Source organism: Tachysurus vachellii, chromosome 7 (genome assembly GCF_030014155.1).
Source record: "Tachysurus vachellii isolate PV-2020 chromosome 7, HZAU_Pvac_v1, whole genome shotgun sequence".
Taxonomy (NCBI): domain Eukaryota; kingdom Metazoa; phylum Chordata; class Actinopteri; order Siluriformes; family Bagridae; genus Tachysurus; species Tachysurus vachellii.
This window is the reverse complement of record NC_083466.1, coordinates 11,964,159-11,978,203: the sequence shown is the minus strand read 5'-3', so window position 1 is coordinate 11,978,203 and position 14,045 is coordinate 11,964,159. Positions and strand designations below refer to the sequence as shown.

At 37.1% G+C, this 14,045-nt stretch overlaps 1 protein-coding gene across 1 annotated transcript in view; it reads left to right on the top strand.

Annotated features, from left to right (window-relative positions):
* The window catches only part of LOC132848537 (B-cell scaffold protein with ankyrin repeats-like), a 35,117-nt gene extending 23,958 nt beyond the window's left edge, over nucleotides 1–11,159 (top strand). Inside the window, exons 8-16 of the mRNA XM_060874336.1 lie at nucleotides 2,699–2,750; nucleotides 2,876–3,115; nucleotides 6,452–6,514; nucleotides 6,761–6,936; nucleotides 9,307–9,370; nucleotides 9,944–9,973; nucleotides 10,389–10,468; nucleotides 10,624–10,659; nucleotides 11,077–11,159. Coding sequence (XP_060730319.1) covers nucleotides 2,699–2,750; nucleotides 2,876–3,115; nucleotides 6,452–6,514; nucleotides 6,761–6,936; nucleotides 9,307–9,370; nucleotides 9,944–9,973; nucleotides 10,389–10,468; nucleotides 10,624–10,656 — 738 coding nt within the window. The 3' untranslated portion in view covers nucleotides 10,657–10,659; nucleotides 11,077–11,159. The remainder of the gene's footprint in view (nucleotides 1–2,698; nucleotides 2,751–2,875; nucleotides 3,116–6,451; nucleotides 6,515–6,760; nucleotides 6,937–9,306; nucleotides 9,371–9,943; nucleotides 9,974–10,388; nucleotides 10,469–10,623; nucleotides 10,660–11,076) is intronic.
* Nucleotides 11,160–14,045: the final 2,886 nt, after the last annotated feature.

The window sequence follows — 14,045 nt, the reverse complement described above, 5'->3', positions numbered from 1 at the left end:
TGCCAGTGAAAGCTCTTTGAACTGATTTTATTCAGGAACAGATTCTATTCTAAAGAAAAGAGAACGGTTTCTGACAAAATCATACACTAATGTTTGGTAAAACATGTATCTGCAATATCTCCATTTAAAAGTAATCTGGGCAGCATTGTTAAAATTGATTAGTTTCAACAGTGATGCTTTTTCATATGGATAGACCGGTTAAACAAACAACAACAACAACAACAACAACAACAACAACCATTTGTCATGCTCTTTCACAAAAGGGCTAGTACAAATGTCCACAGAGTAGGAATTCACCAACACAACCCTGGTGTGGCTCAGAGATTTGCTTGAAATTTGAATGCTACTGTCTGACACGTTGAAGTGGAACACTGAGCTCTTTCAGCTAGCGTATGGTATGCAAATGTAGCCGGAACTAACAGCTCATTCCGAGTAGAAGCTTCTTTGTGATATAAAGTACCATTGTTCCCAAGACTGTGTCATAAATCATGCACTCAATACATGAACTCTCAATGAACTGTCATAATGCATTTGTGAGCTGTATTGTCTTTTTCCATGCTAATAAATAGCAGTTCATATTAAACATCAAAATGCATTTGCTCAGTGGTGAACTTATCTATATACTGTGAAACACAGTGGCTGAGAAATGACATTTGTTCCACTTCATTTGATCCCTCATGATCTCCACACACTTGATAACTGGTTTCCAAAATATGTTATAGCCTATAGATGCTCAAGTGTCCTATTGATTTGTTATGGCAGAAAGACAACAGGCAATGTAAACACAAGAAGGACAAACAAATATTATTATATGACATGGTTCATTGAGTGTGTAGTGCTGCTTTTTTTTTTTTATTCTGATGTCAGAAATACTTGCTGTATGAGAAATATTCGCTCTCAAAATTTTACTATTTCGTTTAAGCACTTAATTAGCATTAGTTTGTATTTACTGGAAAATCACGGATATATAATAATATGTAATTGAACCCTGATTTAAACAAAAAATAAACAGCCAAAGAAACAAAATAAAGCAAGTGACATATCTACAGGTATATCAGATATTAATGCTGATATTTAACACACATACATACAATAGCTGCAAATATTTTTCAGAAGTAACTCTTAGGGATTTTCATATAATCAAATCATAAATAAATATAAACTATAAATAGAATTCATAATGGGTAAGGGATGAAAATGTGGTCATTGTGAAATGAATTGTCCCTAAATGTCCTCTTGTTCCTACCCAGTTCTTAAACATCTGTCATTCTGTTGATACATCATTGTTTTTTTTTTTTTCTATGGGAGAAAAATACTTCAATTATTCATTAGGGAGGCACTTGTGGAAAACCTGTTGTTCCACTCATGCCTGACATCAAAGTCGCCATCGTTCACATCTCTCTCGACTTGTGATGCGTAATTAGCTTGTCTTGTATATCTGTTAATCCTCGCTTTCTACTCTAATGAATATATTCATATCACAGAATGCTAATGTGCATTATCAATACTAAAGGGGAAGAGTGTGGGCTATTATTCAGAGTGAATGGAGGAGGTTGCTAAGGAACAGAGCGCAGAGAATGGGAGATGCAGGCTGAAACATGCGCCGTGCTAAAGTACGTACTTTCAATGGTCTCCACTCATCAATTCACCACACACTTTTTTTTTCTGTTTTCGAGACGAATGAATTCTCTCTAGCTGTGGTCACTGTGTGTATGAGTGGTATGAATAGTCTCATTGTTCATCTCTCACTGTGTTGAACAACCGACACATAATCTGCTTTGAGGCAAATTGAGTTGTCTGCTGTTTCCACAGTGACTGGGGCCTTGCTTTACACATTACTGGTGTGCTTCACGAATTGATTCAGCGAGGTTGGCAAAACTGACAGCACCTTGAGATACAGGGAAAAAAAGAGCCTTGCATAAAACTCACACTTCATGTTAAATATCTCTCCTTTATTCGCAGTATTCAGTATAAAAGCAGTTGTAAAGCTTGGCGGGTATAGAATCAAATCTTTGGCTCAGAATTATGCCTAAATTACAGGTTTGAACAGCTTGAATTACATGTTTAAATGGACTACGACTGCAAGCTGTGATTGATGAATTAGACACTTTCAGCTCTGTTCCAGAGCACATCGCTGGCAGACGTGGTTTTATCTTTCTTTAATAAAATGACCGCTTTCTCTCATTTCTTGCTTATTTTTTAAATCTTTATCAGATATCTTAAGCCAATGGATGTAAAAATGTCAGAAATGATAAAGTTGCAGTGTGCATTAATACATTTTTGCCACTGTAAAAAAAAACAAAAAAAACAAACATGTCGTTGCAGTTACAGTATAACAGTGAAACTGCTAGTTGTGGGATTGATTCCCACCTCCACGCTGTGTGTGCATGTTCATCCACTGCTTATGGTTTATTCTGGTTTCAACCCAAGCCCAAAGACGTGCACTGTATGCTGACTGAGTGGGTGTGTGAATGTACCATGAAGTGGGGTTTCCCCCTGCCTTGTGCCCCCTGCCTTGTGTCCCTTGATATACCCCCAGGTTCTTTGTGATCTTGTGTAGGATTAAGTGATATAAATAAATAAATGAATAGAAATACATCATCAACCCTCAAATTTGTACCAGAATTGTTATAAAGTCATTACAAATATTTCTGTGTTTCAGGGTTGATATTTAAGCTAACTGATTGTGTTTGTATAGGCAAAGAGCAGTGATGATGACACGAGTGTGTACGAGATGATGGGCAGTACTGGTAAGTCACGACACACTGAAATAACTGCTTACTCTAAACTTTTGTACAATAAAGTTCACTGTACTATAAAGCATGCAGAAATTATTACACCGTTTAATTCAACGTGTGCTGTTTCGACCCTGCAGTGAATCTGCGGGTTGCTGACAGCCGTGATCAGCCTCACACAGGGGGAGCCGGAGATGCTAAAGCGCAGGTGGAGAACGACGACGATGACAATCCTTATACGCTTGAAGTGAATGATGAAGAATATGACACTATCTTGAACTCCAGCTCCACAACGGTGATGACCAACCGCCCTCCTGCACCTGCTCCTCGACCTAAAGGTCTCCCGAGCAAGGAGGAGAACATGCCTTACATAGCTCAGGGTACGAATATCACAATAATCAATTAAACCTATAGTCTGCTGTGTTCTTATTTTGAAGGGATCTTTCATGCATCAGCTGACTGAAGGAGACTCATACTTCATCAAAAAAAAACAAACATACTAGGGTTCTTAGAGATATTATTGGCCATAAAAATCTGGCTACGTGGTGCTTGTACTTTTTTTTTTAAGGACAACCCACTCCTCGCTCAGTAAAGCAGGATCTGATGCTCTATTAGGCAGGCAAATCAGTAATGGTTATAAATACTTAATTTTTTTTTCTTTCTCGTCTGTGCTCCCATAAACCGACGACAAAGGAAAGCGTGGCGCAAATTTGCATCGTTCATCACAGGCAGCAAGTTCTTAAATGTTCAATTTCAGCTGCATTAATAATTCAACAAGTTGAAGGTGCCAACTGACTTGTATTGTTAGAGCTTAATAAATCATTTAGACTCTCCTGATCTGTAGCCTGTAAGCCAGAGAGAAAGAAACAGAGAGAGAGAGAGAGAGAGAGAGAGAAAGAGAGAGCCTTGTATTGCTTTATCATGAGAACAAGACCCTTGCTTGAACTGTGCAACAAAACTCTCCTCTGAATTGCTCAGGTGTAATGGAGAGGAATAAAACTTCACTATTTTACAGAGGCATTCTCACATAGGATGGTTTTCAATCTAAAGTACTGCTGTTAAGATAAAACACTGGGTAACAGGAAGTGAAAGTAATGAGTCATTTATTGTTTTTAACAGTTAATAGAACTGGAGAGTGGCTCGGTGTGTACAACAGTGTGTCAGTTATTCGGCTCGTGCAGTGAGATACGTTACACCGATATCAGATGCTGTTTTGAAGAAACAGATGGTAGCAAGCGTGTGTTTCTTGAGCTGTTTTGTGAAAACCTCATTTTTCATATATTAATACAGAAGGGAGAATGAAAACATGAGCAATGCCATGGCTGTTGTTCAACAAATCCTGCTCTCTCTCTCTCTCTCTCTCTCTCTCTCTCTCTCTCTTTCTCCCTCCATCACGCTCTCATGCTCATTTTTCCAGTTTCTCTATGAAACGTTTCTTTCCTTTCATCAGAGATGAAAAGATTATCATCTCTTTTTACCCCTTTTTATTGAGCCATCCAGAAATGAGCTGCGAGTTAGGCTCGGCTAGAACGATTGCTTTTCTATTGACACAGTTCAACCCCGCGTCATTGTGTTCACACGGAATGACGGAGGGAAATGAAACTATTCATTACACACGGATGATGGACGGAGACAATTTCAACTTGGGTGGATATTTCTGAAATCCATCTTTACCATCAGACAACTGTTTCTGGCTCCATCAGAAACAACATAACAGAAAGAGCTGTTTTGCAATTCAAATAATCAGACTGCTTTTTTATTTGTATTTATTTTAAGAAAAATGTAAGCTCATACAGCTGAGAGCACACAGAACTGCTGCTCCATTTGGCGAGCATTTCTGGACTAAAAGTCTTGGAGGGTGTTACTGCTACTGTTTTATGGTCAGATTTCTCCTGCATATGCTCTGTATTAGGTTTTAGTCCAGTGTGATGCTGAGCTCAGAACAGCATTATTGTGAGGGTAAATGATATAAGGCAATGAGTAAAACAAAATGTGTGTGTGTGTGTGTGTGTGTGTGTGTGTGTGTGTGTGTGTGTGTGTGTGTGTGTGTGTGTGTGTGTGTGGCAGCTTCTCCACTAGGTCCAATACGTATGTGTTATGATGAATTACTCTTCATCAGACAATGTAAAGCATTGTACTTGCATTAATTTAGTGCACAAGTTGATCCCAGGAGAACAGCTTTTATCCTGTTTAATAAGACCTTGTTGTGCTGATCAGCAAATCTTCCTCAGGCTTTAAGGACGGTGCCAATATGACCAGAGTGTTATTAGCACAGCAGGACTTCGGTAAGAGAATAGACCAGTTGCTGAATATAAAAACACACCAACTCGTGTTCACTCCCAAAGACACAGAGAGAAAGAAGGAGAGTGAAGCTACTACTTCATGCATCTGCAACCAATCAGAACAGCTCAAAGGGGCCAAGTAGAGCCGACATCATGCATTACACGTTTTCCACCTCTCCCATCCCACAACATGAAATGGGGAGGTTTAGAGTATGGGGGATATTGTAGGGGGAAAAAATAAAAGAAAGACTTTTCCATCCACTTCAACATTACGATCTCTCTCGCCCACACGCTGTTCGGATTTCTAGACCCATTCAGTGTTTATAGAATTGAACAGGGAGGAACCAGATCTCCTCTGAACCACTCGAGTTTCAATTCCTGCTATTGTTAAAGCTATATAGCTGCTGCATTACTTTCTCTGACAAAAGGGTACTAAAGTTTTCCTTCCTCGCTACTGGCAAAGCACCCAGGAGGGCACATCTTTAGTGTGTAAAGGAACCACACTACTTCTCTACTTTTATCATAGACCTTTAAAATATTACTTGAAATGTGAAAATAAGGTAAAAGAGCTCCATTCAGAATACAAGATCATTTTACAATTCAAATTTTATTTGTCACATACAATACATGCAACCCTACACAGTATGACAATACGAATAAAAAGAATTATAGAATAGGATATTATAGAATAAGAATATACCAATAAATAAAAAATACACTAAGAGTAGAATTTCGAAACAAATGTATACTACGAGTAAAATTAACTATACAGATGCTAAAGGGAAGGACATCGATGTAAAATGATAAAACTGTATATACTGTATGAATGTGGATGAATGGTAGAACAGTATGACTATTGACTAAAGCTACAAAAGCCAGATCATGTCAGGACAAAGAAAAATACAGTGTAGTATTTACACTGTACAGGTAATCTGGTCCTGTCTGCAGTTCTGCAGGACGTATTAATAAATCGTTACTGTATCCTCACACTGTGCCTTCAACTCACAAAATGGTAGAAGAGAATTCACCACAGGATACCGTGTGGCATTGAGATAACCGAGCGCACCATCATCCTTTCATTTAAAGCCTTTACAAACAATCAATAGTATCACCAAGTGTATCTTTCACTTTAATTCAATTTTCCTTCTTTCATTGATCTCATCAAGTCTCATCTGTTTTTATCTGCTGTTTCAGCAAGAGGCTCCTTCCAGTCTACTTAGGTTATGATGATACTAATCCCAATCAGAGTGTGTTATTTTTGTTATCCTAATTATGCCTAGTAATAAGTCAGTTTCATTTCTCTTGTGCAAACAGCATCTTTTTTGTTATGTGATGCCACCTAGTGGATCAGTAGCATTCTTACTGTTGAACACAGTCTCACACTGACAAAACTAGGCTGGTGACTATTGCTTCTTGTCTTTGATTTCATTTCAGTGTTCCAGAAGAAAATCCCCCAGGGAGACTCTGAAACTCTCTACTCTTTTTCTGCTAAGCAAAGTAAAATACAAATACATTACACAAAGCTGTCATGTGTGCTTGCATCAAAAGCCCTTATATACTTTAAATACTGAAAAACCTCACATCTAACCATTACAATTTTTACACAAAGCATCCTCTCACTTTTTCTTTTTGGTCATACAATTTGAGTATAATTGTAGTGTGATTTTTTCATGTATATTTGCATGTCACAGCGTAACTGCTTTCTCTTTAACTCTGTTGTGTAATGGTAACTGTTGGGTGCAGCCAGAGGTCAAGACTCATGCACATATGACACCTTTATGCCGGGTCCAGCGCCAGGACTGGATGAGCTCATTAAACTGCAGGAGCAGGTGAAGAAAGGATCACTCAGCGTGGACGAGGCCCTGGAGAGATTCAGTGACTGGCAGAGGGTTCAGAAAGGATTAGATGGCATCCAACAGGTGACTAGCCATATTATATACTTAGTTAGATAGATAGATAGATAGATAGATAGATAGATAGATAGATAGATAGATAGATAGATAGATAGATAGATAGATAGATAGATAGATAGATTTTAATAATCACGTTTAAAAAATGTAGTAAGTTGGTGAAAATAGAAATGTGACAATGAAATAATCAGTGCAACTAATATAAGAATTATGACTGACTTATTATCATAAATTATTAATGCATTGTATCATAAACTAAAAAAGATGGACTATAAGATGCTTGTTGTAAATGTATACAGTGATCTGGGAAAATGTTAAAGTTGAAATTAAGTTCTACGAAGCATGTTTCAGTTCAGAAACAACCTGAGCTATCCAGGCATCCATAAGTGAGCCACTTATCCTACAAAAGGTTGAGGGGAACCTGGAGTCCTAGGAGATTTGGGGTACAAGGCAGGGGGTGGGATGCCAATCCATAGCATACTCACATATCGCAGATTAAAGATTTAAAGATGGCAATCAGCCTATAATATATGTCTTTTGACTAGCGGAGGAAACCAGAGTACTTGGAGGAATTTTCTGAAGCATAGGAAGAACATGTAAACTATGAAGGTGGCAATCAAACCAAACCCTGGCTGTGTGAGGCAAACATGCTAACATCTAAACCACTGTGCCTTACAGTTTTCTTCATAAATATTATTTTAGCATGTTTTTCCAGGCCGCCAACTTTAAAGCATAAGCAATAATAGTTAATAAATGGTGTCAGGTGTATAATATGGACAATGAAATTGACACTTTACTGACGGCCAAATATGGGCCCAAAAGCAGTGGGTGACTTATTGATTGTCTACTTAGTAAAATTTCTCCATTTAAGCTCCATTTAACTATCAACAGTAAAATCCCTCTGACCTTTCAGTGTTTATAATGAAGTATATTTTCTGTACTGCATTATTGTACATTCTTCTTTTCTAATCACTGGGCTTTACCAGACCAGACTGATATCAGTATCACTTATATTATTGTCAGCAGATAATATCCAGATGGGATGCTTCCAGTAGGGACCTTGAGTGTCTGCAGACATAAAATAAACAGAAAGTGAGAACAGATCAACATTACAGTCACCAGAATTCATAGTGCAGTGCAGGACCAGTAAAACATACCCCTAGTGCTATGGCCATATTAGGAGACCATACAATATACAACATAAACATTCCACATTTCAGCAGTAAATCAAGCAACTAGGGAAGGTTTGCAAAGAAGGCAAAATGAACACACTTCACATGCTGAACCAGTGCCATAGCATAGTACTTGACTGTAATATGTTAAGCAAAGAGACTCATCCATTTCTTTTATTTTTCCTGCCACTCTGTTCATTATGTACTATTCACTTCTTCTGCAGCCAACAGCCAACATGTCCGTTCTTTGAAACATTCTTTGTTTTTTTTGGTTCAGACTTCAACACAGTTCGCATTATTCTTTCTCACATGTAGCTTGTGATTTATTCATCACTAAATGAATTTGAAATTTCCCATTGATCTGATCCCATAAGCAAAGGTCTGAACACAAGCCATCTCTTGAACAGTTTGCCAGAGACAAGAGATTTTGTTAGTACAGAGTATAGAGACTGTAGGCAGCTACATGAGCAAAAACGGAATGAATCAATTTATCAAATAAATCCTAATGCCCAGCACTACATTCAGTATCACTGTACACTGTTTTTGTAACTGCACAAACCACAAGCATCTATCATAAAATGCTGTAATCTGTAATCACATTGCAGTTCTGCTCCACCCTGAACATTCCGTTACAACCAATTCTAATCGCATATAACTGTACATTCATTTCTTACCCTAGTTTACATCTGTTTATGTATATTATCTGTACATATACTGTATATTTCTTGGTTACTCTTGTACATTCAATGGACATAATGCACACATTTGCACAATATATGTAATATCATTTTTTAGACATATTGGACAAAGTGGCACATAATCCTATTTTGCAAATGCTATACTTATGCACATAAAACCTGCCATAAATGTATTTATTGTTGTACATATACTGACATACTTACCTGCACTTGTTCCTTTGCACATTTTTTATTTCTACTATGTGCACTTCTGGCATTTGCTAAACGGCATTTTGTTGAGATGTAACTGTAATATTCAATGATAATAAAGTTCTATCTATCTATCTATCTATCTATCTATCTATCTATCTATCTATCTATCTATCTATCTATCTGTCTGTCTGTCTGTCTGTCTGTCTGTCTGTCTGTCTGTCTATCTATCTATCTATCTATCTATCTATCTATCTACATATCTATCTATCTGCTGTGCTCTAACTGATAAGCTCTATATAAATTCCTTTGTGTTGTAGGAAAAACTACGGCAGTTGCGTGCAAGCATCATGAATAACAGAGAGGATGATGACAGTGTCTACGGTCAGTACGTAGAATTAAAAAAAATACTCCTGGGTTTTAACCCTCATGTACTTCACTGTACTTGTAGCGTAGATGATACACTTGAACAGTAATTGTAACAGATACTGAAAGCTTACTTGTTAAGGGCAGTTGATAGGACAATATCTTTTTATTCAGTCTTATTTGAAGGTCTAGTAGTAAAACCCTTGTCATTAGAGTGTAACTGCTGCAGTTATAAATTTATGACCTTATTCATACAGTAAGTCATTCTTGTGTAAACGTTTTATGTTGCTTCTTCAGTACAAGGAAACATGTTTAAATTCTTTTCTGAGGTAATAGTAATGCTGGAATATTCCTAAACATGTGGTTAGAAAGCACCTGAAGTATTCAGGTTATATAGCATTATTACGCTAGATACACATTTCCTTAAGGTTTTATTTTAACACCTTAACAGAAGGGGTTCTGAGTGATAATGTCTGAATAAAAAGGCATCAAAAGACTACTGTTGCTTGAGTTCATTTAATAATGAAGAGTGGACTGACCATGAACAGTCATGATGTAGGCAAGTTAACTAGTTTCTTCTTTATCCAACAGATAAAATCAACATCGTTCATCACACGCCAGGTAAGTGCTTCACTACTGCTTTACAACATCCGAGAGCTGAGAACATTTTCTTAGGAGATTATGGTTATTATTTTATCTCTTGATAACAAGCCTCCTTCATAAGGTATCTGTCTCTCGCAGGAGCGCTTAACAAGCACAAGATCACACACACAAGGCCACAATCTTTATGTAGTGTGAGGAGGTTGAGTAGAAGAAAGTAGTTCACACAATTTCAAGCACAATCTTTGAGGTGCCATTTGTCAGTGCATGTCAATGTACTGTAATCTTCTTTTTTAATAGCTGTGTGGTTTTAGGAGCATAAATTTTAATGAGTGGTACAACAACAGTTTATCAGCAACGAGTACACAAGTGTGTAGGTTTTGTGGATCGGTTACTGTCAGACTAATATATATACCTGTATTTTCACTCTGGTCAGCTGCAACTACAAAAGAACGCCGAAGAGGAAGTCAGCAATCAGAGAGGGATTTCTACAGCAAACCAGTCAAAGGACAGAATGTGAGTTTTGGGATGAAACGGTTTCATCTACCTTTCATTAATCACCACGCAGATGTAACTTGGCTATCGTCCATATTGTAATTGTTGTGCACAATGCTCTCCTGATTAATATGTCCAAGAATCAAAATAACTCATGTCCATGTTTTTTTTCTTAGTCAAATTTCTTTCGGAAAGCAGACAAGAGATAAAAAGTAAGTATGAACACTTTACTTTGCAAAGCTGTGTTTAGAAGATTTTTTTTAATAAAGAAGAAAAAGAAAGTAAATAATTAGAAAAATAAAACAAAGAATCTTCTAAATGATACCTTTCCATATTGCTGTACAAATATTTACATTTAATCTGCATCTTATAATCCTGATATTAATATCCTAATAATACTATTATAATTATTATTGGCACCATAATTATCATAAAGTATAAATACAGAGTAAATCTTTAAAGGTGCAACTTGCATTCTAAAGGGACAAATAGTGTACAACTGAAAGTACCACCCCAGAGACAAGGATCCTTTCCCGTCTTCTTACACTCAGAGGAAAAAACAAGATAGATGATATACATACATAACTTTAGTGGATTAAGATGTACATTGTTTATACATTTTGTTTCAGATATATGAAGACAGTTTCAGGCTGTTCAACAGGAGGCACACCGGCAGCATCCAATGTGGAACTGTGACATTATCTGAAAGGAATCAGGAGAAAAAAAAAAAAAAAAAAAAAAAAAAAATATATATATATATATATATATATATATATATATATATATATACCACACACACACTATTTTCTATAAATGTTCTCTTTTCATCTACTATTTTACTATTTAAAGATAAACATTATGTAACAACATGAACAATCCAACAAATTTGAAATAAAAGTTATTATTATTATTATTATTATTATTATTATTATTATTATTATTTTATAACCACACCTTATCAAATACACCTCCAAGTTCCTTCCTATATAAAGTCTACACAAGGGGGTGCTATCTCACCAGACATGCTGATCACACAAAAAAAAGGCCTGTCGTTATTAATTCACATCCTTTGATAGACAAACAAGGTTCTTGCATGTCCCTTTCCCACCAGCAGACTCCTCAAGTGCCCTACGGATCACTAACTGCATGAGAGGACACAAGCAAACGTCTCAGAAAGAAAAACATACGATGGCGCACAAGTGAGGTCTTGCCTGTTATGGTGGTGTCAAGGGATTTGGGAGAGCTAAAGTGGCTCTGCGATGCACGGTATGCTGCTAACTTGCTCTGCCTGCCAAACACAAGCAGCTGGACACGTTTGCATGATCAGTCATGCTCTTTGTGAATAATATGTATTAAAGCCCCCACACTCGTGCCGTGTTTGGAAGCAGCAGTTTTGCCTTTGGAGATGATCCGGCTCCAGCAGCCCCAGTGGCATTTGAGGAGTGGATTTTGCCCGTCACCTGCTGCTCTGGGAAGGAGCTGAGCTTCATGATCCTAGGCTGGAGGCGGCTTCGCTTTCCTTCTTCACCTTCATTGTATATTCTACAGCTTCATGAGAGGGAACAGGCTGTATCACAATCCTCCTTGTACATGGTTCCAGATCTAAGGGCATTTCCAATATGACAGTTGTCTCTTGCCAAAATCAGCACACTTGATGTATGTTAGTGAAATGAGCCTAATTAATGAAACTGCTTGTCCATTAGCCTGCTATGGAAAGATGCCACAGGAGTTCTTACTTTTTCTCAAGCTGGGACAGAGTTGATAAACCCTTCATGAAAGATTAAGGCTTCCCTGAAGTATAGAGCTTTATCTGCGACAGAGCAGAGGGCAGGATTAGAATGCAGATGCATCAACAATGCTGTCATAAAACCGCAAACTGATAAAGATCCAGTGCAGCTGAGGCTCGTACTCAGCATCAAGCCGTTATTTCAGCTCATCTCTCCATGACATTTAAAAAAAAATTTAATTCTTTCCAGAAGCCTGCTGGAAATCTACTGTTTTGAATGGACACAAAAAGGGATAAAAAGGCAAAAATGAGTATTTGGATTGGGTTTTGGTAAATGTCCAGCAATACGCAAGTGCATGCACACACATACACACACCTATAACATCATCATCATCATCATCATCGTCGTCGTCGTCATCATCCCCCGGATTAAGAACCAGAAATTATGCACAGCTGTTCCTCTTTCTGCACCCTGATAAAAATCAGGCAATTTCACAGTCAGTGGCATTCTTTCATCCCCTAATCCCTTGGCATGTGTACAGTATACGTGACCCTCCTCAGGAACAGGTCCGAGGCCACAGGACCTCAGATCTAGCACAGGAGCTTCTCATTCAGAGAAAGCAGGTTACAATAAATAAATAAATAAAGGTGTTTCACACAGCAACAACGTGTGAGACGACAATTTCACATAGTCATTTTAATCACTGAAACTGATTTGGAAACTGAGATTTGGATTTGACTTTTCTTTTTCTGAGCAGTTACTCAGTCCATCACCATAACATCACTCACCTACAACGTTCCAAAAGATGAAAAGTCATGAGTCTGCCTTGCCTCGATATATGCCAATATCTTTAGATTGTTTCTTCTAAAGGTTTTAGCTGTTTCAGTTGCTTCATTCAATTACTTTTCATTAAAATCACAATAAACTACAAAGAAAAATGTTCACATTTTTATAATTTTAATAAATTATAACTATTTTGATTCTCCTTACCAATGTGGGGAAAACAAGCTGCACAACACAGTCCAAGATTCTTCTATTATACATGTAACTCATCACTGACAAGATTTAAAAATGCAACCTGAGATATAAACGTAGATAGATTGCTATACTAACAACATAAAAATTCTGGAGATGTTTGTTTGATCCAGGCTTAGCGCAGAAATTGACTCAAATTAACCAGAAGAGCAAACTACTTACATTATAGATGCTATGCATCTCTAGGGTTTTGAAAACATCTTGATTAGTAAGTTGTTAATGGTGTGGGATCTCAGTTGTGAGTATTTGTAGTGCAGATGACGAGGGCTGGAGTGATTGTTAATCAGTGCATATAAGAGCCAGGTGTTAGCTTGGGTTGTGGGATGATAGATGCCAGGATCCTTCTTCTAATGCTTGTCTGTGTCCTTTAGTAATGCTGACTGGCTCACTGTGCTGTTCTTCTGGTACAGTAATGCAGTATTTGAGGATAAAACTGATTAAGCTGTAATTTGAGTTCAAATACAAGAAGATCTGGTTATTGAGTCATCTTAAACAGTCTGGTCTAATGAAAAAACATTCTTTATTTTAAAATTGCAGGAAGAAAAAAAATAATAATAAATTTCCATTATTTGTGGCCAGATTATTAACCGAAAATTCTAAAGAGACTTAGATCAGCCACATCATGTCATATCCCTCATAAGCCTGTATCCTTAAGCCTATATAAATAACTAAATGATATAAATAATAAATGAATGTGTCATTGTTATATGTTTCCAAAACAATAGTTTTTTCCTTTTTTTTTCATTTAAACCAAAAATCTGACATTTTAGATGACCTGCATTCAAGATAATTCACACATTAATTCCTATTACTATTTAGAAGATTGTTCCTCAACA